This window comes from Oncorhynchus mykiss, chromosome 29, assembly GCF_057628025.1.
Source record: "Oncorhynchus mykiss isolate SJ-2025 chromosome 29, ASM5762802v1, whole genome shotgun sequence".
NCBI classification, from domain to species: Eukaryota; Metazoa; Chordata; class Actinopteri; order Salmoniformes; family Salmonidae; genus Oncorhynchus; species Oncorhynchus mykiss.
In genome coordinates this window covers 1,876,736-1,901,018 of record NC_143050.1, presented here as the reverse complement: position 1 = coordinate 1,901,018, position 24,283 = coordinate 1,876,736, and the positions used below count along the sequence as shown (strand labels likewise).

The 24,283-nt window shown below is 43.5% G+C and overlaps 1 protein-coding gene across 1 annotated transcript in view; it reads right to left on the bottom strand.

Moving 5' to 3' along the window:
* The window catches only part of LOC110516146 (glutamate metabotropic receptor 5a), a 76,837-nt gene extending 54,451 nt beyond the window's left edge, over positions 1-22,386 (bottom strand). The window contains exons 1-5 of the mRNA XM_036967732.2: positions 21,823-22,386; positions 14,629-15,273; positions 14,056-14,189; positions 13,465-13,738; positions 8,602-8,716 (exon numbers count right to left, since the gene is read on the bottom strand). Of these exons, the coding sequence (XP_036823627.2) occupies positions 8,602-8,716; positions 13,465-13,738; positions 14,056-14,189; positions 14,629-14,949 (844 nt within the window). The 5' untranslated portion in view covers positions 14,950-15,273; positions 21,823-22,386. The remainder of the gene's footprint in view (positions 1-8,601; positions 8,717-13,464; positions 13,739-14,055; positions 14,190-14,628; positions 15,274-21,822) is intronic.
* Between the last annotated feature and the right edge of the window lie 1,897 nt (positions 22,387-24,283).

The following is a 24,283-nucleotide window of genomic DNA, read 5'->3' as shown; positions in this document are numbered from 1 at the left end:
AGTCTATGTAACTAGGACCTCTAGACATAATGAGTCTATGTAGCTAGGACCTCTAGACATAATGAGTCTATGTAGCTAGGGCCCCTAGACATAATGAGTCTATGTAGCTAGGACCTCTAGACATAATGAGTCTATGTAGCTAGGACCTCTAGACATAATGAGTCTATGTAGCTAGGACCTCTAGACATAATGAGTCTATGTAGCTAGGACCTCTAGACATAATGAGTCTATGTAACTAGGACCCTAGACATAATGAGTCTATGTAGCTAGGACCTCTAGACATAATGAGTCTATGTAGCTAGGACCTCTAGACATAATGAGTCAGGTTACAGACTATGTAGCTAGGACCCCTAGACATAATGAGTCAGGTTACAGACCATGTAGCTAGGACCCTTAGACATAATGAGTCAGGTTACAGACTATGTAGCTAGGACCTCTAGACATAATGAGTCTATGTAACTAGGACCCTAGACATAATGAGTCTATGTAGCTAGGACCTCTAGACATAATGAGTCTATGTAGCTAGGACCTCTAGACATAATGAGTCAGGTTACAGACTATGTAGCTAGGACCCCTAGACATAATGAGTCAGGTTACAGACCATGTAGCTAGGACCCTTAGACATAATGAGTCAGGTTACAGACCATGTAACTAGGACCCCTAGACATAATGAGTCAGGTTACAGACCATGTAACTAGGACCCCTAGACAGTCAGGTTACAGTCTATGTAACTAGGACCTCTAGACATAATGAGTCTATGTAACTAGGACCTCTAGACATAATGAGTCTATGTAACTAGGACCTCTAGACATAATGAGTCTATGTAACTAGGACCCCTAGACATAATGAGTCAGGTTACAGACCATGTAACTAGGACCCCTAGACAGTCAGGTTACAGTCTATGTAACTAGGACCTCTAGACATAATGAGTCTATGTAACTAGGACCCTAGACATAATGAGTCTATGTAACTAGGACCTCTAGACATAATGAGTCTATGTAGCTAGGACCTGTAGACATAATGAGTCTATGTAGCTAGGACCTCTAGACATAATGAGTCAGGTTACAGACTATGTAGCTAGGACCCCTAGACATAATGAGTCAGGTTACAGACCATGTAACTAGGACCCCTAGACAGTCAGGTTACAGTCTATGTAACTAGGACCCTAGACATAATGAGTCTATGTAGCTAGGACCTGTAGACATAATGAGTCTATGTAACTAGGACCCTAGACATAATGAGTCTATGTAACTAGGACCTCTAGACATAATGAGTCAGGTTACAGACCATGTAACTAGGACCCCTAGACAGTCAGGTTACAGTCTATGTAACTAGGACCTCTAGACATAATGAGTCTATGTAACTAGGACCCTAGACATAATGAGTCTATGTAACTAGGACCTCTAGACATAATGAGTCTATGTAGCTAGGACCTGTAGACATAATGAGTCTATGTAACTAGGACCTCTAGACATAATGAGTCTATGTAACTAGGACCCCTAGACATAATGAGTCTATGTAGCTAGGACCTCTAGACATAATGAGTCTATGTAGCTAGGACCTCTAGACATAATGAGTCAGGTTACAGACTATGTAGCTAGGACCCCTAGACATAATGAGTCAGGTTACAGACCATGTAGCTAGGACCCTTAGACATAATGAGTCAGGTTACAGACTATGTAGCTAGGACCTCTAGACATAATGAGTCTATGTAACTAGGACCCTAGACATAATGAGTCTATGTAGCTAGGACCTCTAGACATAATGAGTCTATGTAGCTAGGACCTCTAGACATAATGAGTCAGGTTACAGACTATGTAGCTAGGACCCCTAGACATAATGAGTCAGGTTACAGACCATGTAGCTAGGACCCTTAGACATAATGAGTCAGGTTACAGACCATGTAACTAGGACCCCTAGACATAATGAGTCAGGTTACAGACCATGTAACTAGGACCCCTAGACAGTCAGGTTACAGTCTATGTAACTAGGACCTCTAGACATAATGAGTCTATGTAACTAGGACCTCTAGACATAATGAGTCTATGTAACTAGGACCTCTAGACATAATGAGTCTATGTAACTAGGACCCCTAGACATAATGAGTCAGGTTACAGACCATGTAACTAGGACCCCTAGACAGTCAGGTTACAGTCTATGTAACTAGGACCTCTAGACATAATGAGTCTATGTAACTAGGACCCTAGACATAATGAGTCTATGTAACTAGGACCTCTAGACATAATGAGTCTATGTAGCTAGGACCTGTAGACATAATGAGTCTATGTAGCTAGGACCTCTAGACATAATGAGTCAGGTTACAGACTATGTAGCTAGGACCCCTAGACATAATGAGTCAGGTTACAGACCATGTAACTAGGACCCCTAGACAGTCAGGTTACAGTCTATGTAACTAGGACCCTAGACATAATGAGTCTATGTAGCTAGGACCTGTAGACATAATGAGTCTATGTAACTAGGACCCTAGACATAATGAGTCTATGTAACTAGGACCTCTAGACATAATGAGTCAGGTTACAGACCATGTAACTAGGACCCCTAGACAGTCAGGTTACAGTCTATGTAACTAGGACCTCTAGACATAATGAGTCTATGTAACTAGGACCCTAGACATAATGAGTCTATGTAACTAGGACCTCTAGACATAATGAGTCTATGTAGCTAGGACCTGTAGACATAATGAGTCTATGTAACTAGGACCTCTAGACATAATGAGTCTATGTAACTAGGACCCCTAGACATAATGAGTCTATGTAGCTAGGACCTGTAGACATAATGAGTCTATGTAACTAGGACCTCTAGACATAATGAGTCTATGTAACTAGGACCCTAGACATAATGAGTCTATGTAACTAGGACCTCTAGACATAATGAGTCTATGTAGCTAGGACCTGTAGACATAATGAGTCTATGTAACTAGGACCCTAGACATAATGAGTCTATGTAACTAGGACCTCTAGACATAATGAGTCTATGTAGCTAGGACCTGTAGACATAATGAGTCTATGTAACTAGGACCTCTAGACATAATGAGTCTATGTAACTAGGACCCTAGACATAATGAGTCTATGTAACTAGGACCCTAGACATAATGAGTCTATGTAACTAGGACCTCTAGACATAATGAGTCTATGTAGCTAGGACCTCTAGACATAACCAGAGCAGCAGAAACAGAAGGCTACCTATAAAACAACATAGACCTTGCAGTAGCTCAGTAGCTTTGATTTACACACACACACACTTGCACGCACACACACACACACACACACGTGCACACGCATGCACACACGCATGCACCCACGCACACGCACACACACACAGACCAGTGTGATGCTCTATATAGTTGGTGTCCCCATTTGTCTCAGTATTAGGGAGAGACTCTCCCATTCACATGTAAACCAGGTCACCTAGTTCCTGTTGCTGGGGAACATCTATTCTCTCTCTGGTGGGGGTATACATGCCTCTCTCTGGGGGGGGGGGGTATACATGCCTCTCTCTGGGGGGGGGGGGGTATACCTGCCTCTCTCTGTTGGGGGTATACATGCCTCTCTCTGGTGGGGGTATATATGCCTCTCTCTGGTGGGGGGGTATACATGCCTCTCTCTGGGGGGGGGGGGGGGGGGGGGGGGGGTATACATGCCTCTCTCTGTTGGGGGTGTACACATGCCTCTCTCTGGTGGGGGTATACATGCCTCTCTCTGGTGGGGGGGTATACATGCCTCTCTCTGGTGGGGGTATATATGCCTCTCTCTGGTGGGGGGGTATACATGCCTCTCTCTGGGGGGGGTGTACACATGCCTCTCTCTGGTGGGGGTATACATGCCTCTCTCTGGGGGGGGGGGGGGGGGTATACATGCCTCTCTCTGTTGGGGGTGTACACATGCCTCTCTCTGGTGGGGGTATAAATGCCTCTCTCTGGTGGGGGGGTATACATGCCTCTCTCTGGTGGGGGTATATATGCCTCTCTCTGGTGGGGGGGTATACATGCCTCTCTCTGTTGGGGGTGTACACATGCCTCTCTCTGGTGGGGGTATACATGCCTCTCTCTGGTGGGGGGGTATACATGCCTCTCTCTGGTGGGGGTATATATGCCTCTCTCTGGTGGGGGGGTATACATGCCTCTCTCTGGGGGGGGGGGGGGGGGGTATACATGCCTCTCTCTGTTGGGGGTGTACACATGCCTCTCTCTGGTGGGGGTATACATGCCTCTCTCTGGGGGGAGGGGGGGGGTATACATGCCTCTCTCTGTTGGGGGTGTACACATGCCTCTCTCTGGTGGGGGGGTATACATGCCTCTCTCTGGTGGGGGGGTATACATGCCTTACTCTGGTGGGGGGGGGGGGTATACATGCCTCTCTTCGGTGGGGGGGTATACATGCCTCTCTCTGGTGGGGGGGGTATACATGCCTCTCTCTGGGGGGGGGGGGGGGGGGTATATATGCCTCTCTGGTGGGGGTGTATACATACCTCTCTCTGGTGGGGGGGGGGGGGGGTATACATGCCTCTCTCTGATGGGGGGGGGGGTATACATGCCTCTCTCTGGAGGGGGGGGGGTATATATGCCTCTCTCTGGTGGGGGTGTACACATGCCTCCCTCTGGTGGGGGGGGGGGGGGGGGGGTATATATGCCTCTCTCTGGTGGGGGTGTATACATACTTCTCTCTGGTGGGGGGGGGGTATACATGCCTCTCTCTGGTGGGGGTGTACACATGCCTCTCTCTGGTGGGGGGGGGGGGGTATACATGCCTCTCTCTGGAGGTGGGGGGGGTATATATGCCTCTCTCTGGTGGGGGGGGGGGGTATACATGCCTCTCTCTGGTGAGGGTGTATACATGCCTCTCTCTGGTGGGGGTGTACACATGCCTCTCTCTGGTGGGGGTGTATACATGCCTCTCTCTGGTGGGGGTGTACACATGCCTCTCTCTGGTGAGGGTGTATACATGCCTCTCTCTGGTGGGGGTGTACACATGCCTCTCTCTGGTGGGGGTGTACACATGCCTCTCTCTGGTGGGGGTGTATACATGCCTCTCTCTGGTGGGGGTGTATACATGCCTCTCTCTGGTGGGGGGGGGGGGGGTGGTGGTAGTGTGTGCACGTGCATGTGGATGAGCGTGCGTGTGGTTTCAGATTTTAGAAGTTGCTATAGCAACTTGCCTTGAATCCTATCAGCAGCGAAAGCCAGTGTTTGCAGGGTGATGTCACAGAGCTCCGCGTTCTGAACTAAACAGGATTTCACTAAACTGAGTTTCTGCCAAGGTCACATGATCAGATGGTCACTCAAGGGTTAAACATAAATGAGAAACTCCTGCAACGATCAAGATGTGTTGGGTTGTGTATGTAAACTCCGGAAAAAAAGAAACGTCCTCTCACTGTCAACTGCGTTTATTTTCAGCAAACTTAACATGTGTAAATATTTGTATGAACATAACAAGATTCAATGACTGAGACATAAACTGAACAAGTTCCACAGACATGTGACTAACAGAAATGGAATAATGTGTTCCTGAACAAAGGGGGGTGAAAATCAAAAGTAACAGTCAGTCTCTGGTGTGGCCACCAGCTGCATTAAGTACTGCAGTGCATCTCCTCCTCATGGACTGCACCAGATTTGACAGTTATTGCTGTGAGATGTTACCCCACTCTTCCACCAAGGCACCTGCAAGTTCCCGGACATTTCTGGGGGGAATTGCCCTAGCCCTCACCCTCCGATCCAACAGGTCCAAGATGTGCTCAATAAGATAGAACGAGCAGTCTCACAGTACGGACATAGCAATTTATTGCCCTGGCCACATCTGCAGTCCTCATGTCTCCTTGCAGCATGCCTAAAGCACGTTCGCACAGATGAGCAGGGGCCCTGGGCATCTTTCTTTTGGTGCTTTACAGAGTCAGTAGAAAGGCCTCTTTAGTGTCCTAAGTTTTCATAACTGTGACCTTAATTGCCTACTGTCTGTAAGCTGTTAGTGTCTTAACGACCGTTCCACAGGTGCATGTTCATTAATTGTTTATGGTTCATTGAACAAGCATGGGAAACAGTGTTTAAACCCTTTCAAATGAAGATCTGTGAAGTAAGTTACTTGGATTTTTACAAATTATCTTTGAAAGACAGGGTCCTGGAAAATGGACGTTTCTTTTTTTGCTAAAATTTTTAGGAGAGGTTATAATAGCATCATAGTCCCCACACACCATCAATCAGAACCAGAGAGAGAGAGAGAGAGAGAGAGAGAGAGAGAGAGAGAGAGAGAGAGAGAGAGAGAGAGTCCCTGTATGGTCCAGTTGGTAGAAAATGTGGCACTTCAATTAGCCAGGGTTGTGGGTTAGATTACTACAAGGGGACCAGTATAAGAAATGATGCACTCACTACTGTCGCTCTGGCTAAACATGGCTATATGCACTTACAGTTGAAGTCGGAAGATTACATACACTTAAAAAAGCCAGACTACGGTTTGCAACTGCACATGGGGACAAAGATTGTACTTTTTGGAGAAATGTCCTCAGGTAGAACTGTTTGGCCATACTGACCATCGTTATGTTTGGAGGGAAAAGAGGGAGGCTTGCAAGTCGACGAACACCATCCCAACCGTGAAGCACGGGGGGGGGGGGGGGGGGGGCAGCATCATGTTGTGGGGGTGCTTTGCTGCAGGAGGGACTGGTGCACTTCATAAAATAGATGACATCATGAGGACGGAAAATTAAGTGCATATATTGAAGCAACATCTCAAGACATCAGTCAGGAAGTTAAAGCTTGGTCGAAAATGGGTCTTCCAAATGGACAATGACCCCAAGCATACTTCCAAAGTTGTGGCAAAATGGCTTAAGGACAACAAAGTCAAGGTATTGGAGTTGCCATCACAAAGCCCTGACCTCAATCCTATAGAAAATGTGTGGGAAGAACTGAAAAAGCGAGTGCGAGCAAGGAGGCCTACAAACCTGCACCAGCTCTGTCAGGAGGAATGGGCCAAAATTCCTTATTGTGGGAAGCTACCCAAAACGTTTGATCCAAGTTAAACAATTTAAAGGCAATGCTACCAAATTCTAATTGAGTGTATGTAAACTTCTGACCCACTGGGAATGTGATGAAAGAAATCAAATCTGAAATTAATCATTCTCTCTACTAATATTCTGACATTTCACAGTCTGAAAATAAAGTGGTGATCCTAACTGACCTAGGACAGGACATTTACTAGGATTTACTAGTAAATGTCTGCCAACACCTCATTTGGCCGCCTTTCCTTCCAGTTCTCTGCTGCCTGTGACTGGAACGAATTGCAAAAAAAAAAATTGTTGAAGTTGGAGACTTTTATCTCCCTCTCCAACTTCAAACATCTGCTATCTGAGCAGCTAACCGATCGCTGCAGCTGTACATAGTCTATCGGTAAATAGCCCACCCATTTTTACCTACCTCATCCCCATACTGTTTTTATTTATTTACTTTTCTGCTCTTTTGCACACCAATATCTCTACCTGTACATGACCATCTGATCATTTATCACTCCAGTGTTAATCTGCATAATTGTAATTATTTGCCTACCTTCTCATGCCTTTTGCACACAATGTATATATAGACTCCCCTTTTTTCTACTGTGTTATTGACTTGTTAATTGTTTACTCCATGTGTAACTCTGTGTTGTCTGTTCACACTGCTATGCTTTATCTTGTCCAGGTCGCAGTTGCAAATGAGAACTTGTTCTCAACTAGCCTACCTGGTTAAATAAAGGTGAAATAAAATTTACTAGGATTAAATGTCAGGAATTGTGAAAAACTGAGTTTAAATGTATTTGGCTGAGGTGTTGGTAGACTTCCAACTTCAACTGTACACAGATCTTTATTCTTTACACCGTTTTAACAGCTAAACAGACATAGGAGATCTAGATTTATAGTCTTTCCACAGTTTTAATATGACTAAATACACAGGACATCTAGAGATTAATAAAATAAATATAATAATGTAAAATAAACATGACAGTCTAAATACACCTTCATAGCTAGTCTTTCACAGTTTTAACAAGGCTAACTGCACCGACATATTCTATATATGCAAAAAGTATGTGTGTTTGTCTATGGAGATTGCATGGCTGCGGGCTCGATTTTATACACCGGTCAGCAACGGGTGTGACTGAAATAGCCGATTCCACTAATTTGAAGGGGTGTCCACATACTTTTGTATTTACACCCTTGAGTTAAAATCACTTTTGGCAGTGATAACAGCTATGCGTCTCGAAAAGCTGGGCACGACTGGATTGGACAATATTTGTAAATTTTTAATAAAAAAATTATTCAAGCTCTGTCAAGTAGTTGGCATGAAACCAGTGTATATTTGGCCGTGTGCTCAAAGTCTTGTTTGTCCCGCTGAAAGGTGAATTTGTCTCCCAGTGTCTGTTGGCAAGAAGACCGAACCAGGTTTTCCCCCGAGGATTTCGCCTGTTCTTTGCTCTATATATATATATATATATATCTTAACTCGATAGTCACTTGCCAATGACAAGCAAACCCTCATGATACAGCCTCCACCACGCTTGAATGTATGAAGAGTGGTACTCAATGAAGTACTGTGTTGGAACGGCACTAAACATAAGGGCTTACCCTCTGTGTGTATAGCAGAGACGTAGCTCCAGTTGTATCTCTTGACGATGTCCACCATAGCTCTGGCTTGCTGAGCATCCGACGGCACCACCCTCATGAAGTACTTATACAGACTCTAGAAAAGAAACACAGGCAGCAATTGGTCAATGATTCCGAGTGTTGATTCAGAGTAACATTTCGGGGGTTGATTCAGCACTCTCAAAGTACTGATACAGACTCTAGACCAGTGTTCATAAAGTACTGATACAGACTCTAGACCAGTGTTCATAAAGTACTGCTGCAGACTCTAGTCCAGTGTTCATAAAGTACTGATGCACTCTAGTCCAGTGTTCATAAAGTACTGATACAGACTCTAGTCCAGTGTTCATAAAGTACTGATGCACTCTAGTCCAGTGTTCATAAAGTACTGATACAGACTCTAGACCAGTGTTCATAAAGTACTGATGCAGACTCTAGTCCAGTGTTCATAAAGTAATGATACAGACTCTAGACCAGAGTGTTCATAAAGTACTGATGCAGACTCTAGACCAGTGTTCATAAAGTACTGATACAGACTCTAGTCCAGAGTGTTCATAAAGTACTAATACAGACTCTAGACCAGAGTGTTCATAAAGTACTGCTGCAGACTCTAGTCCAGTGTTCATAAAGTACTGATGCAGACTCTAGTCCAGTGTTCATAAAGTACTGATACAGACTCTAGTCCAGTGTTCATAAAGTAATGCTGCAGACTCTAGTCCAGTGTTCATAAAGTACTGATACAGACTCTAGTCCAGTGTTCATAAAGTACTGATACAGACTCTAGTCCAGTGTTCATAAAGTACTGATGCACTCTAGTCCAGTGTTCATAAAGTACTGATACAGACTCTAGACCAGTGTTCATAAAGTACTGATGCAGACTCTAGTCCAGTGTTCATAAAGTAATGATACAGACTCTAGACAAGAGTGTTCATAAAGTACTGATGCAGACTCTAGACCAGTGTTCATAAAGTACTGATACAGACTCTAGTCCAGAGTGTTCATAAAGTACTAATACAGACTCTAGACCAGAGTGTTCATAAAGTACTGCTGCAGACTCTAGTCCAGTGTTCATAAAGTACTGATGCAGACTCTAGTCCAGTGTTCATAAAGTACTGATACAGACTCTAGTCCAGTGTTCATAAAGTAATGCTGCAGACTCTAGTCCAGTGTTCATAAAGTACTGATACAGACTCTAGTCCAGTGTTCATAAAGTACTGATACAGACTCTAGTCCAGTGTTCATAAAGTACTGATGCAGACTCTAGACCAGAGTGTTCATAAAGTACTGATGCAGACTCTAGTCCAGTGTTCATAAAGTAATGATACAGACTCTAGTCCAGTGTTCATAAAGTAATGATACAGACTCTAGACCAGTGTTCATAAAGTACTGATGCAGACTCTAGTCCAGTGTTCATAAAGTAATGATACAGACTCTAGACCAGAGTGTTCATAAAGTACTGATGCAGACTCTAGACCAGTGTTCATAAAGTACTGATACAGACTCTAGTCCAGTGTTCATAAAGTACTGATGCAGACTCTAGTCCAGTGTTCATAAAGTACTGATACAGACTCTAGTCCAGTGTTCATAAAGTAATGCTGCAGACTCTAGTCCAGTGTTCATAAAGTACTGATGCAGACTCTAGACCAGTGTTCATAAAGTACTGATACAGACTCTAGTCCAGAGTGTTCATAAAGTACTAATACAGACTCTAGACCAGAGTGTTCATAAAGTACTGCTGCAGACTCTAGTCCAGTGTTCATAAAGTACTGATGCAGACTCTAGTCCAGTGTTCATAAAGTACTGATACAGACTCTAGTCCAGTGTTCATAAAGTAATGCTGCAGACTCTAGTCAAGTGTTCATAAAGTACTGATACAGACTCTAGTCCAGTGTTCATAAAGTACTGATGCAGACTCTAGACCAGAGTGTTCATAAAGTACTGATGCAGACTCTAGTCCAGTGTTCACAAAGTAATGATACAGACTCTAGTCCAGTGTTCATAAAGTAATGATACAGACTATAGACCAGTGTTCATAAAGTACTGATGCACTCTAGTCCAGTGTTCATAAAGTACTGATGCAGACTCTAGTCCAGTGTTCATAAAGTACTGATACAGACTCTAGTCCAGTGTTCATAAAGTACTGATACAGACTCTAGTCCAGTGTTCATAAAGTAATGCTGCAGACTCTAGTCCAGTGTTCATAAAGTACTGATGCAGACTCTAGTCCAGTGTTCATAAAGTAATGATACAGACTCTAGACCAGAGTGTTCATAAAGTACTGATACAGACTCTAGACCAGAGTGTTCATAAAGTAATGATACGGACTCTAGACCAGAGTGTTCATAAAGTACTAATACAGACTCTAGACCAGAGTGTTCATAAAGTACTGCTGCAGACTCTAGTCCAGTCTTCATAAAGTACTGATACAGACTCTAGACCAGTGTTCATAAAGTACTGATGCAGACTCTAGACCAGTGTTCATAAAGTACTGATACAGACTCTAGACCAGAGTGTTCATAAAGTACTGATGCAGACTCTAGACCAGTGTTCATAAAGTACTGATGCAGACTCTCGACCAGAGTGTTCATAAAGTACTGATACAGACTCTAGACCAGTGTTCATAAAGTACTGCTGCAGACTCTAGACCAGAGTGTTCATAAAGTACTGATGCAGACTCTAGTCCAGTGTTCATAAAGTACTGATACAGACTCTAGACCAGTGTTCATAAAGTACTGCTGCAGACTCTAGACCAGTGTTCATAAAGTACTGATACAGACTCTAGACCAGTGTTCATAAAGTACTGCTGCAGACTCTAGACCAGTGTTCATAAAGTACTGATGCAGACTCTAGTCCAGTGTTCATAAAGTACTGATGCAGACTCTAGTCCAGTGTTCATAAAGTACTGATGCAGACTCTAGTCCAGTGTTCATAAAGTACTGATGCAGACTCTAGTCCAGTGTTCATAAAGTACTGATGCAGACTCTAGTCCAGTGTTCATAAAGTACTGCTGCAAACTCTAGTCCAGTGTTCATAAAGTACTGATGCAGACTCTAGACCAGTGTTCATAAAGTACTGATACAGACTCTAGACCAGTGTTCATAAAGTACTGATGCAGACTCTAGACCCAAGTGTTCATAAAGTACTGATGCAGACTCTAGACCCAAGTGTTCATAAAGTACTGATGCAGACTCTAGACCAGTGTTCATAAAGTACTGATACAGACTCTAGACCAGTGTTCATAAAGTACTGATGCAGACTCTAGACCAGTGTTCATAAAGTACTGATGCAGACTCTAGACCAGTGTTCATAAAGTAATGATACAGACTCTAGACCAGAGTGTTCATAAAGTACTGATGCAGACTCTAGACCAGCGTTCATAAAGTACTGATGCAGACTCTAGACCAGTGTTCATAAAGTAATGATACAGACTCTAGACCAGAGTGTTCATAAAGTACTGATTCAGACTCTAGACCCGAGTGTTCATAAAGTACTGATACAGACTCTAGACCAGTGTTCATAAAGTACTGATACAGACTCTAGACCCGAGTGTTCATAAAGTACTGATACAGACTCCAGACCAGTGTTCATAAAGTACTGATACAGACTCTAGAACACAGTACTCAAAACATAATGATACAGACACTACAATATAAATACATTACTCATAGTATTGTCTGTATCAGTACTGTATCAGTACAGTCTGTATCAGTACTTTATGAGTATGGTGTTCTGCAGTCTGTATCAGTACTTTATCTATGTTGTGTAATTGTCTATCAATAACTTCTGAGTACTTTGTTCTAGACTTTGTATTATACAGACTCTAAAACACAGTACTCATAAAGTACTGAAGGACTCTAGAACACAGTAATCATAAAGTACTGAAGGACTCTAGAACACAGTACTCATAAAGAACTGAAGGACTCTAGAACACAGTACTCATAAAGTACTGAAGGACTCTAGAACACAGTACTCATAAAGTACTGAAGGACTCCAGAACACAGTAATCATAAAGTACTGAAGGACTCTAGAACACAGTACTCATAAAGTACTGAAGGACTCCAGAACACAGTACTCATAAAGAACTGATATAGACTCTAGAATAGAAACACAGTACTCATAAAGTACTGAAGGACTCTAGAACACAGTACTCATAAAGTACTGAAGGACTCCAGAACACAGTACTCATAAAGAACTGATATAGACTCTAGAATAGAAACACGGTACTCATAAAGTCTTGATACAGACTCTAGAACAGAAACACAACACAGTACTCATAAAGTACTGATACAGACTCTAGAACAGAAACACAGTACTCATAAAGTACTGATACAGACTCTAGAACAGAAACACAGTACTCATAAAGTACTGATACAGACTCTAGAACAGAAACACAACACAGTACTCATAAAGTACTGAAGGACTCTAGAACACAGTACTCATAAATAACTGATATAGACTCTAGAATAGAAACACGGTACTCATAAAGTCTTGATACAGACTCTAGAACACAGTATTCATAAAGTACTGAAGGACTCTAGAACACAGTACTCCTAAAGTACTGATACCGACTCTAGAACAGAAACACAGTACTCATAAAGTACTGAGACAGACTCTAGAACAGAAACACAGTACTCATAAAGTACTGATACAGACTCTAGAACAGAAACACAGTACTCATAAAGTACTGATACAGACTCTAGAACACAGTACTCATAAAGTACTGATACAGACTCTAGAACAGAAACACAGTACTCTTAAAGTACTGATACAGACTCTAGAACAGAAACACAGTACTCATAAAGTATTGATAGTATGAGTGTAAAGTGTATCTCTGCCTTACAGTACCTTGTCGCTGAGGTCCATGCTGGTAGCAGAGTAAGCGATCTGTGGTATGTTGAACAGCTGTAGCAGGTTCTGCACCTGGATGGCCACAGAGCTGGAACCTGGTCCTATCAATCCTACAATGGGTTTCTTCCCTCTAACAGGGGTCATCTCTATCCCGTCCTCCCCCAGACATTTCCCAAGGCTCAGACTCTCCTCCTCCTCGTTGGAGACCAGCGTGTCTCTGATAAACTCTATGCTCTGTTCTAATGCCACTGCACTGTGCCAGCAAGAGTCCCTGTAAGAGGGGGAGGGATACACACACACGCACACGCACACACACACACAAACAAACAAACAAACAAACAAACACACACGCACACACACACACACAAACACACACACACACACAAGCACACAAACAAACAAACACGCACGCACGCACACACACACACGCACACACACACACACACACGCACACACACACACGCACACACACACAAACACACACACACACACAAACACACACACAACACACAAGGTTAGTGAGTCCCTGTGGAGTTCAACCATTATGCAGTTGAGTTTAACACACACCCCTATCCAAAGAGTTGCTACCTGATCTCACAGCCCAGGGTGATGTTGGGGAGGAGGTGAGGGTCAGAGTTGATCAGGTCCAGAGTGTGCATCATGGCCTCCACACGTTGGATACCATACTGTTCTCTGACAGCTCCACACTTACGCTCATGGACCTATGGAATACAGACACACACACTACGTCACACACACACACACACACGTCGTCACATACACACACTCCAACACACACAGACACACACACACACACACACACACACACACACACACACACACACACGTCGTCACATACACACACTCCAACAGACACACACACACTCCAACACACACAGACACACACAGACACACACACACTCCAACACACACAGACACACACACTACGTCACACACACACACACACACACACACACACACACACACACACACACACACACACACACGTCGTCACATACACACACTCCAACACACACACACACACACACACATGACACGTCGTCACATACACACACTACGTCACACACACACGTCGTCACATACACACACTCCAACAGACACACACACACTCCAACACACACACTCCAAACCACAGTGTACCTTGTCTGCAGGAGGTTGGTGGTGAACAGAGAACAGCGCTCCTATGATGATGTCACCAGGAATGTGAGCCAGGACTCTCCTTTCATTGGCCTGAGCCTCGACCCCAACATGAACTCCAGGGGTCACCCAGCCCAGGACATCCCCCAGCAACATACACACCAGGAGGAGCCACACGTACACCCCTCCACCACCTCCTCTCATTCTCTCTCTCCTCCTCTCTCCTCCCTCCATCCTCTGTCCCGTTATCTCTCCTCCCTCAATCTTCTCTCTCATCGTCTCTCCTCCCTCCATCTTCTGTCTCCTCCCCTCTCCTCCCTCCATCTTCTGAATCTTCAGCAATGTGCTTCAGTTGGTTGGAGCATGGTGGTGGTGATGTCACTGCCAGAGTCGTGCTTTGGTTCGTTGAAATAGGACCGTCTCACTCCATCTAGAACCTGTCTGTGCCTGTGTGAGCTCTGTGTTGCTCAGGGCAACCTCTTCATCCCAGAAGGTTACAGAGATCCAGGAAGAGTTATCAGGAGACTCTGACTCCACTCAGGGCTCTGGAATGATCTGGAACGATTCAGCATGGAACCCTCCACAGTGTCACCATGGTAACACTTTACTTCTCCTCAGTGTTTCCTGGTTGTTTCCTCGTGTCTTGACCTTAGAAGGAGATGGCAGAGGTGTTACAGTACAACCTCTACATCCCGCCTATTTAACCGATATAGACCTGGGACACCAGGACCGATTTAGACCTGGGACACCAGGTAGGTGATTCCCCTCTAATCAGGAACCGATTTAGACCTGGGACACCAGGTGGGTGATTCGCCTCTAATCAGGGTCTGATTTAGACCTGGCACACCAGGTGGGTGATTCCCCTCTAATCAGGGACTGGTTTAGACCTGGGACACCAGGTAGGTGATTCCCCTCTAATCAGGGACTGATTTAGACCTGGGACACCAGGTGGGTGATTCCCCTCTAATCGGGGACTGATTTAGACCTGGGACAACAGGTGGGTGATTCCCCTCCAATCAGGGACTGATTTAGACCTGGGACACCAGTTGGGTGATTCCCCTCCAATCAGGGACTGATATAGACCTGGGACAACAGGTGGGTGATTCCCCTCTAATCAGGGACTGATTTCAGACCTAGGACACCAGGTGGGTGATTCCCCTCCAATCAGGGACTGATTTTAGACCTGGGACACCAGGTGGGTGATTCTCCTCTAATCAGGGACTGATTTAGACCTGGGACACCAGGTGGGTGATTCTCCTCTAATCAGGGACTGATTTAGACCTGGGACACCAGGTGGGTGATTCGCCTCTAATCAGGGTCTGATTTAGACCTGAGACACCAGGTGAGTGATTCCCCTCTAATCAGGGCCTGATTTAGACCTGGGACACCAGGTGGGTGATTCCCCTCTAATCAGGGACTGATTTAGACCTGGGACACCAGGTGGGTGATTCCCCTCTAATCAGGGACTGATTTAGACCTGGGACACCAGGTGGGTTATTCCCCTCCAATCAGGGACTGATTTAGACCTGGGACACCAGGTGGGTGATTCCCCCTCTAATCAGGGACTGATTTAGACCTGGGACACCAGGTGGGTGATTCCCCTCTAATCAGGGACCGATTTAGACCTGGAACACCAGGTGGGTGATTCCCCTCTAATCAGGGACCGATTTAGACCTGGGACACCAGGTGGGTGCAATGGGCCCTTCGCAAAGCCCCACCCCAGAAGGTTGGGCAAGCAATCACAGCGCTCCAATGAATAGCAACTGTCATTGAATATCTCATTTATAAATTGATGATAACACAGTATATAGCCCAGATAGCCTAGTAAATATCCCAGATAGCCTAGTATATAGCCCAGATAGCACAGTAAATAGCCTAGTATATAACCCAGATAGCCTAGTAAATAGCCCAGATAGCCTAGTATATAGCCCAGATAGCCTAGTAAATAGCCCAGATAGCCCAGTAGATAGCCCAGATAGTATAGTATATAGCCTAGTAAATAGCCCAGATAGCCTAGTAAATAGCCTAGTATATAGCCTAGATAGCCTAGTATATAGCCCAGATAGCCTAGTATATAGCCCAGATAACCTAGTATATAGCCCAGATAGCCTAGTAAATAGCCTAGTATATAACCCAGATAGCCTAGTATATAGGCCAGATAGCCTAGTATATAGCCCAGATAGCCTAGTATATAGCCCAGATAGCCTAGTATATAGCCCAGATAACCTAGTATATAGCCCAGATAGCCTAGTAAATAGCCTAGTATATAATCCAGATGGTCTAGTAAATAGTCCAGATAGTTTAGTAAATAGCCCAGATGGTCTAGTAAATAGCCCAGATGGTCTAGTAAATAGCTCAGATAGCCTAGTAAATAGCCCAGATAGCCTAGTAAATAGCCCAGATGGTCTAGTAAATAGCCCAGATGGTCTAGTAAATAGCCCAGATAGCCCAGTAAATAGCCCAGATGGTCTAGTAAATAGCCCAGATAGCCTAGCAAATAGCCCAGATGGTTTAGTATGTAGCCCAGATAGCCCAGTAACTAGCCCAGATAGCCCAGTAAATAGCCCAGATAGCCTACAACAAAATGTGAAATACATCCCATAGAACGAGCAGTTAATGGCCTACAGACAAATTTAATTGCGATCTACATATCTAGCTAATAATTATGAAGTAAAAAATGTTTATTTTGCCTATATCTTGTTTGGCCTCTATTGTTGCCATTGTCCTGACTGGAAGAAGGTTCAGTGAGGTGGGGAGGTGAACCGTGAGGTAATACAGTAGAGGGGGAGTGTAAATGTGTTGTTTTATGCATTCCTAACACACTCCCGTCCTCGCAAGAACGTACTCAAGAGAACGTGGTTGTAGAATGCACTCGGAGCATGGTAGTGCGGAGCATGAGAGTACGGAGCATGAGAGTACGGAGCGTGAGAGTGCGGAGCGTGAGAGTACGGAGCATGAGAGTACGGAGCATGAGAGTGCGGAGCGTGAGAGTGCGGAGCGTGAGAGTGCGGAGCGTGAGAGTACGGAGCGTGAGAGTGCGGAGCGTGAGAGTACGGAGCGTGAGAGTACGGAGCGTGAGAGTACGGAGCGTGAGAGTACGGAGCGTGAGAGTACGGAGCATGAGAGTACGGAGCATGAGAGTACGGAGCATGAGAGTACGGAGCGTGAGAGTGCGGAGCGTGAGAGTGCGGAGCGTGAGAGTACGGAGCGTGAGAGTACGGAGCGTGAGAGTACGGAGCGTGAGAGTACGGAGCGTGAGAGTACGGAGCATGAGAGTACGGAGCATGAGAGTACGGAGCATGAGAGTACGGAGCATGAGAGTACGGAGCATGAGAGTGCGCAGCATGAGAGTGCGCAGCATGGTAGTGCGGAGCATGAGAGTGCGGAGCATGAGAGTGCGGAGCATGAGAGTGCGGAGCATGGTAGTGCGGAGCATGGTAGTGCGGAGCATGAGAGTGCGGAGCATGAGAGTGCGGAGCATGAGACTGCGGAGCATGAGAGTACGGAGCATGAGAGTGCGCAGCATGGTAGTGCGGAGCATGAGAGTGCGGAGCATGAGAGTGCGGAGCATGAGAGTGCGGAGCATGAGAGTACGGAGCATGAGAGTGCGGAGCATGGTAGTGCGGAGCATGAGAGTGCGGAGCATGAGAGTGCGGAGCATGAGAGAGCGGAGCATGAGAGTGCGGAGCATGGTAGTGCGGAGCATGAGAGTACGGAGCATGGTAGTGCGGAGCATGAGAGTACGGAGCATGGTAGTGCGGAGCATGGTAGTGAGCATATTGAGAAACATCCGATGTTTCAGAATTTAGACTGGGGGTTAAAGACAAAACAAAACATTATTGATTTATAACGTTCTGCAGACAGGGCCACAACAATTGACCATTGTTTTCTCTTTCAGAAACTGTCACAGGCTTTTGCCAAATACTGCATAAATACTGCAAAACCTTTTAACATTCTGCCAACACAGTAAATAGACCAGTATTTGACTGTATGGGTAGGCTACGGTATTGCTGTGTGAAATGGAGCGTGACATCATTGCCTATTTAATCTCAGAGCCTATACCAAGACAGGACAACGAAAACCCAATAGTCTATTGATAAAATAAATATTTAACAACAACAACAAACAACAAAACAATAAACATTCTGCCCACACATCTAAACATTCTGCCCACACATCTACATATTCTGCCCAGACATCTAAACATTCTGCCCAAACATCTAAACATTCTGCCCAAACATCTAAACATTCTGCCCAGACATCTAAACATTCTGCCCACACATCTAAACATTCTGCCCAGACATCTAAACATTCTGCCCACACATCTAAACATTCTGCCCACACATCTAAACATTCTGCCCAGACATCTAAACATTCTGCCCACACATCTAAACATTCTGCCCAAACATCTAAACATTCTGCCCAGACATCTAAACATTCTGCCCAAACATCTAAACATTCTGCCCAGACATCTAAACATTCTGCCCAAACATCTAAACATTCTGCCCAAACATCTAAACATTCTGCCCAGACATCTAAACATTCTGCCCAGACATCTAAACATTCTGCCCAAACATCTAAACATTCTGCCCAGACATCTAAACATTCTGCCCAGACATCTAAACATTCTGCCCAAACATCTAAACATTCTGCCCAAACATCTAAACATTCTGCCCAGACATCTAAACATTCTGCCCACACATCTAAACATTCTGCCCAGACATCTAAACATTCTGCCCAGACATCTAAACATTCTGCCCACACATCTAAACATTCTGCCCACACATCTACATATTCTGCCCAGACATCTAAACATTCTGCCCAAACATCTAAACATTCTGCCCAAACATCTAAACATTCTGCCCAGACATCTAAACATTCTGCCCACACATCTAAACATTCTGCCCAGACATCTAAACATTCTGCCCACACATCTAAACATTCTGCCCACACATCTAAACATTCTGCCCAGACATCTAAACATTCTGCCCAGACATCTAAACATTCTGCCCAGACGTCTAAACATTCTGCCCAGACATCTAAACATTCTGCCCAGACATCTAAACATTCTGCCCAGACATCTAAACATTCTGCCCGCACATCTAAACATTCTGCCCAGACATCTTAACATTCTACCCACACATCTAAACATTCTGCCCACACATCTAAACATTATGCCCACACATTCCTCTACAACAATATGATAAAATATGCCATTGCTCTTTCTTTTACAAACTGTTGTGGTGGCCTAATTCCAATAGTGCCAAAATATACAGCAAATACCCCTGCCCTATAGGGGAGGGGATTAATACCCCTGTCCTATAGGGTAAGAGTTGAATACCCCTGTCCTATAGGGTAAGAGCTGAAACCCCTGTCCTATAGGGTGAGAGTTGAATACCCCTGTCCTATAGGGTAAGAGTTGAATACCCCTGTCCTATAGGGTAAGAGTTGAATACCCCTGTCCTATAGGGTAAGAGTTGAATACCCCTGTCCTATTGGGTAAGAGTTGAATACCCCTGTCCTATAGGGTAAGAGTTGAATACCCCTGTCCTATAGGGTAAGAGTTGAATACCCCTGTCCTATTGGGTAAGAGTTGAATACCTCTGTCCTATAGGGTAAGAGTTGAATACCCCTGTCCAATAGGGTAAGAGTTGAATACCCCTGTCCTATAGGGTAAGAGTTGAATACCCCGGTCCAATAGGGTAAGAGTTGAATACCCCTAGCCTATGGGGTAAGAGTTGAATACCCCTGTTCTATAGGGTAAGAGTTGAATACCCCTATCCTATAGGGTAAGAGTTGAATACCTCTGTCCTATAGGGTAAGAGTTGAATACCCCTGTCCAATAGGGTAAGAGTTGAATACCCCTGTCCTATAGGGTAAGAGTTGAATACCCCTATCCTATATGGTAAGAGTTGAATACCCCTGTCCTATAGGGTAAGAGTTGAATACCCCTGTCCTATTGGGTAAGAGTTGAAACACTGTCCTACACTCTATAGTAAGTCAAACATACCCTATTCTGATTCGTAACGATAGTTAGGGTACCGTGTGGGTACCGTGTGGCTCAGTTAGTTGCTCATGTTGGTTGCAACACAAGGGTTGTGAGTTTGATTCCCACAGGGTGCCAGAACGAAAAATTAAGAACATTTATGCACTCGCTACTGTACATCACTCTGGATAAGACCGTCTGATTAATGACTCAAATATAAATCACTCTCGATAAGACCATCTGATTAATGACTAAAATATAAATCACTCTAGATAAGACCGTCTGATTAATCACTAAAATATAAATCACTCTAGATAAGACCATCTGATTAATGACTAAAATATAAATCACTCTAGATAAGACCGTCTGATTAATCACTAAAATATAAATCACTCTAGATAAGACCGTCTGATTAATCACTAAAATATAAATCACTCTAGATAAGACCGTCTGATTAATCACTAAAATATAAATCACTCTAGATAAGACCGTCTGATTAATGACTAAAATATAAATCACTCTAGATAAGACGTCTGATTAATGACTAAAATATAAATCACTCTGGATAAGACCGTCTGTTTAAATCACTAAAATATAAATCACTCTGGATAAGACCGTCTGTTTAAATCACTAAAATATAAATCACTCTGGATAAGACCGTCTGTTTAAATCACTAAAATATAAATCACTCTGGATAAGACCGTCTGTTTAAATCACTAAAATATAAATCACTCTGGATAAGACCGTCTGATTAATCACTAAAATATAAATCACTCTGGATAAGACCGTCTGTTTAAATCACTAAAATGTAAGTGTAATGTAGGTCTACCGGTTGACTGTCCTTTTTACCGCTGCGTTTTGGACGTGTTTTTACACAGTGTTTTATTGCTGTCCACGGTCCGGAAATGAAATGAATTTAATTGTGACTGAGCCACAACTATATCATTAATGATTCATAAGCTTATTTAACAGCTGGTTACTGACACTCCAATAGACCAATATAGCTCAAATTCATTCAAGAGCTAAAAACAAAATGCAGAATGCGTGTACACATGTGCAAGATGCTCCAAACAGGAATATTGTGCTGAAAATACAGTTTTTCATTTATGATCAAATATATTGATAATAAATAATTGAATAGCTGATATCTATGATAGCATTTCCTACATAAAAAAGCGTTTGTATCACAGAGTAAATGTTGATTACTTTACCTCCTCTGCTTCCTCTTCATGCTCAATATTCCCTGTCATTGAGAGGACAGAAATTCCATCAACCAGCTGTATCGGTAGAGTATAGGCAGACTGCTCCTCCTTAATGACAGACCAGCTAACAGAACGGAACACGTTCATCGCCGGGACAAAGTCATCATCACGATTTCACTAATATGATTCAAATCTATAAATCACAGTCAAGTTTATAAGGCTCGTCCCGTCGTTTTTAACCTGACTAAGAAGTAGAATCCTGTTGGGAAAACGATGTTAATTAAAAGTACCATTTATATATTCCCAAAACAAACATCGAAAGTGTGATACTGTTGCGGTTTCCTGTTGTCATGCCTTTTTGATTCATAGCCCAAATGTCAGACTTTATACACATCCGGTTTTTAAATGCCCAAATTCATAATCAATATGCTGAAATGAGTTGGTATATGTTGAAGATCAATACATTAAAAGCTACTCCCAACACACATTCCACACTTGTGTTCAGATCAGATATTTTTCTGAATGAATAGTTCATAAAGTGAAGACGCAGTAATGTTTATTACCAAGCGGACACTGAAGACTGGAATGTTTATTACCAAGCGGACACTGAAGACTGGAATGTTTATTACCAAGCGGACACTGAAGACTGGAATGGTTTAGTTAAAACTGTTATCAATAGCGCGACTAGATGAATCCGTCACATTAAGACGTGGCTGTTTAATGACACTGGGACAATTCTCTGGCGATACACGTGCCTTCTAAAAAAACACACATCTCAAAGAACTTGGCTGTACTACATATATCTATCCATAGAGGAGAACATGTAGTGTGGCCAACGACCACGTTCACATCCACAGTTTTTATGCGAGTAAAGTCATACCTTATATATATATATAGATTTTAAAAAAGCAAGAAAGTGATGGAAACAGGATGTTTCGGTACAGTTGTATACATGTCAACAGATCATTTGTTATTTTGACATATTTTTTAGTGTCTGTTAAATTTATAATGCGAGACAAGTCAATGGAAACGCCTTTATACGCACATGTTGATATAATAACCATCATAACGGAATGAACTGGGAGTCGCATGATGACAGGACTCGGGAAAGCGTGCAGTTTATTAGGGTACACTAATGATGAACTTCACAGGGTGCTGAAAGTGCACGGTGATGAGCTTGAAGCTCCTTTCCAAGAAACATCGAGGGTCTTATTCTGGTAACATCTGATCGTGCAGACTAGTCTTCCCACACAGCCTACCTGCACTGTATTTGCGAGCTGTTGACTAGAGCGCAGGCGCCAAGACCAAAAATAGGCACATTTGCTATTTAACGCAACAGCATCTGTGACAAAACTATCGGTAGATTTGAAAATGTGATGGAAACACATGGGTTTGTGATATTTATTCGGTACATGAAAACATAAGTGAACAAAAACATGTTTGAGGAACAATCAGAAACGGGAACAACAGTGATCTATACAAAATCATTATTATAAAGTATGGGAACCGGTTAATAACGTTCTTTTACATTTCAAGAGGCCTACGCCGAAACCCTCACTATGTCAATCAGAAACATATTCATGTGTCTTCGCCAGTGTGCGTGCGTAGGCAAAGTGCCCCTCCCTCGTTTAATTAACCTACGGTAGTACTGACCTAACAAGCCTGATTCAGAAATGTTTGATTTTTAATTAAAGAAGAATGGATCAACTTTTTTTCAATGCTAGTTAAGGGTAATATTGTTATCACGTTTCACATTGGATTTATGAACTATTCTGGTGCGGCTCTGCACACACAAGCTCTGGTCCAACTCTCGTAAATTCAGACTTCCTCCATAGAAGGCGCTCCTCCGTAGGTATAATTATGTGGGCCTAATCTTAATTCAGATAATGCATGCCATAACAAGAGTCCAGTTCTTCAAACCAAGCCTCCTCTTCCACCCTGTCTCGCAAAATGTCACTTGCATCTAGCACCCTACACTTGATTTTTCCTTGCGCATGTAAACAGCTATAGCCTAGGCTGCCGATAGCACCCATGCACCTACGCTAAAACAACTATACATACAGTGCCTTCGAAAAGTATTCAGACCCCTTGACTTTTCTACATTTTGTTACATTACAGACTTCATTATTCTAAAATTGATTAAATAAAAAAAATCCTCAGCAATCTACGCACAATACCTCCATAATGACATCACAATACCTCCATAATGACATCACAATACCTCCATAATGACATCACAATACCCCATAATGACATCACAATACCTCCATAATGACATCACAATACCTCCATAATGACATCACAATACCCCATAATGACATCACAATACCTCCATAATGACATCACAATACCTCCACAATGACATCACAATACCTCCATAATGACATCCCAATACCTCCATAATGACATCCCAATAGCTCCATAATGACATCACAATACCTGCATAATGACATCACAATACCTCTATAAT